Here is a 3,065-nt window from a genome sequence, read left to right on the forward strand (position 1 = left end):
AAAAAAAAAACTGGCCGACTGAAAAATGGTTCTTGAAACTTGACTGAAATGGTTCACAGTTGGGGTTAGTGTACTTACCACATACTTGGAATTAGTTTCATGGACAACACTGGCATCAGTCACCTCAAAAATGAGTTTTTCAGGAATGCAACGAGTTCTTGAGCTCTGCCAGTTTTCTTGTAGTTGTCTGGTGATCATGTTTGAGGTTTTTGGGGAAGGCCCTATAGGGCTGGTCTCTATAAACCAAAGACAAGATTAACTGCAACTGTGAAGCATCAAGTGAACTAAAAAAAAGAAGAAGTGAAATCTGCCTACAAACACATTATTGTAAATTCACAAGAACCATATCCAACATGTTCAGAGTGCGCTTAAAGGAAGAGCTTGTTCCAAACCACATGCTGTTTTTAAAAGAAGTATTTTTTCCATATGAACTCTTTTCCATACAATGGCAGTTCACAATGACCACAGCTGACAGATTTTACATAATTGACACCAAAAAACACTGCTTTCCAGATTGTTTGGCCACACATCAATTTGAATGCACAGAATGGAGAAAGTGATTCAAGAACTGCAAGTGCTGAGATGATGTCCCAAATTTGAATCTATTCCTTATCGTATGACTTCAGAACATTTGCTATGTGTCAAACGGACTAATTTTATGGTGGGGTTTTTTTGGTCTTTTTTTGGAGCTTGACAGCTCCGATCAATAATAATAATAGCATACACTACTGTAAAGCTGAAAGTTTGGAGTCAGTAAGATTGTATAAACATTCGTTTTATGCAGCTGGGAAGCATTAAACCGATCAAAAGTGACAGTAAAGATGTTACAGAAGATTTCTATTTTAAATAAATGCTGTTTTTCGTTTTAAATTTTCTATTCATCAAAGAATCCTGAAAATAAAGTTATATAATTTCCACATTTATGATAATAATAATAAATCTTTCTTGAGCATGAAATCAGCCTATTAGAATGATTTCTGAAGGATCATGTGACACTGAAGACTGGAGCAATGATGCTGAAAATACAGCTTTGCATCACAGGAATAAATTACTTATTAAAACATATTAACACAAAAAAATGCTATTTAAACTGTACCAATATTTCACAACATTTATGTTTTTACTGTATTTTTAATCAAATAAATGCAGTCTTGGTAAGCATAAAAGGCTTCTTTAAAAACATTACAAAATCTGAATTAAATCCTAAACTTTTGAACAATAATATAACTTTTGGAGCAACACATGGGTGAGTAAATGAATTTTCATTTTAGGGTGAACTATCCCTTTAACAGCTTCTGAATGTGAATCCTGGACTTCAGTTCACCTTCAAATTCATCTATTCTACTCATCTATATAGAATATACCTTACAACTCCGGCTTTGAAAAAAAACACGTGTTATTGATGACTACCTGTGCTGCTACATGCATTATCTATGGACTCTCCAAAGAAGTCAGAGTCGCTGTCTGGCCCCGATGCGTCTCCTGCATCCTCAGAGTCCAGGACCCCTTCACCTTCAAAGCACAGGGTTCCTCCGAGTCTGGCCGACACGCAGTCTGTGTCGTCCTCAAGCTCAGAACTTTCTGGAAAGTCATCTGCTCCGTGACCGTCCGTCTCCGAAGGAAGCTCCCCTTCTTTGAACAGTGTACGGCGAAGTCTGTCGAATAGTTTAGAGGCCATCCCAGCTTTTCTCCAACCCTGAAGAGCACAAAAAACACATGATCCCAACACCACCTTGAGAAGCATTCCCGAATACAACAATATGCGTTCAAATCATGACATTACTTATGGCAGATCCGGTAAAACTACTGATTAGCAAATGTGTCAAACAAGCTTACTGAGTGAGTCGGTAATGGAAACACTGAAACTTCAAACCTCTCATGAACTTTCATTGAGTTGTGAAACGAGAGAGCAGCGAAACTGATCCGTCACATACATATTTATTATTTATCGAGGGGTTTGGTGAAAATTGCCTCACAACAGCATAGGATTTCTGCAATTTCCATGGAAGAAATCGGAGTAAAAGCAGATGCCATAACAAATATTTATCACTAAAGTTTAGAGCACATACATAATGCACAGTTTCATTAACACTTAACATACAGCAAATTTCATGCTCAAATTTGAAGTTCTCCTAATAATTCCCATAACCAAACTATAGTCATCATCATTCATTATTTACACATGAAGAAACTTTTGAAAACATCCATCAAAGTGGGAGCGTCTCGGAGTTTTAGCTTTGCTAGGTGCTTGCTAATAACGTCGAGCTGAAGCAGCAGCGCTTTCAAATATTTCAAATATAAGAAAATGGACAATAATTAAACAAATTCATCTCTTAAATCCATCAACTCTCTGATAAGCAGCACTAAAAAGACGCAGGCGCAGAGTTTGAGCTAACTCAGCCAACTTTTCTTGCTAACTATGGCTAATCCTAACATTTCAACTCCAAAGGGATGAAGAAACATATGAAACACATGGATATCTTCACTTACGCGAGTTACAGACCTCTAAACCAAATCTGATCAGCTCTTCATGCTGCTGGATAAATTATTTTCATGTGCAAATAAAGAGACGGAGCGGTGTAAACATGGATGGGAGTTAATCACTGACCATTAGAAGTGGGCGGACACTCGCTTGACAACTGATTGACAGGAGAAAACATTTTAAATGCTTTCTTAAAATATATTTCTTCTTAATATATTTATATATAATTTTGTGCATTTTTTTGTTTGGGCTTTGTGTTTAACTTTTAACTAAGAATTATTTAGTTTATCATGTAAATCGTTTAAAACGAAATTGTTCCAATAAAAAGTTTTTTTATTGTATAATTTATCTGGCATACAAATGACGTAACATTTCACTAAGAGCATGTGCATATGATTCTGTGACCTATATATTAAAGCTACATATTTATTACGTCAAAACTGCGGCTTTTTCGGCTTTTTATAATAAAATGTATTTAAAACAGGAAGTCAATTACTCCTAAGTGATTCATCGCAATGAAAAAAAAAACGTAATTTGGCAATGTACAGGAAAATTGTGAAACTATTCGCAGGTTGGATTACTT

General features: G+C 35.8%; 1 protein-coding gene across 1 annotated transcript in view; it reads right to left on the reverse strand.

Moving 5' to 3' along the window:
* The window catches only part of snx21 (sorting nexin family member 21), a 10,194-nt gene extending 7,577 nt beyond the window's left edge, over nt 1-2,617 (reverse strand). The window contains exons 1-3 of the mRNA XM_016509147.1: nt 2,491-2,617; nt 1,411-1,696; nt 79-236 (exon numbers count right to left, since the gene is read on the reverse strand). Of these exons, the coding sequence (XP_016364633.1) occupies nt 79-236; nt 1,411-1,678 (426 nt within the window). The 5' untranslated portion in view covers nt 1,679-1,696; nt 2,491-2,617. The remainder of the gene's footprint in view (nt 1-78; nt 237-1,410; nt 1,697-2,490) is intronic.
* Between the last annotated feature and the right edge of the window lie 448 nt (nt 2,618-3,065).

Source organism: Sinocyclocheilus rhinocerous, unplaced genomic scaffold (assembly GCF_001515625.1).
Source record: "Sinocyclocheilus rhinocerous isolate Xijiao unplaced genomic scaffold, SAMN03320098_v1.1 scaffold263, whole genome shotgun sequence".
Classification (NCBI taxonomy): Eukaryota; Metazoa; Chordata; class Actinopteri; order Cypriniformes; family Cyprinidae; genus Sinocyclocheilus; species Sinocyclocheilus rhinocerous.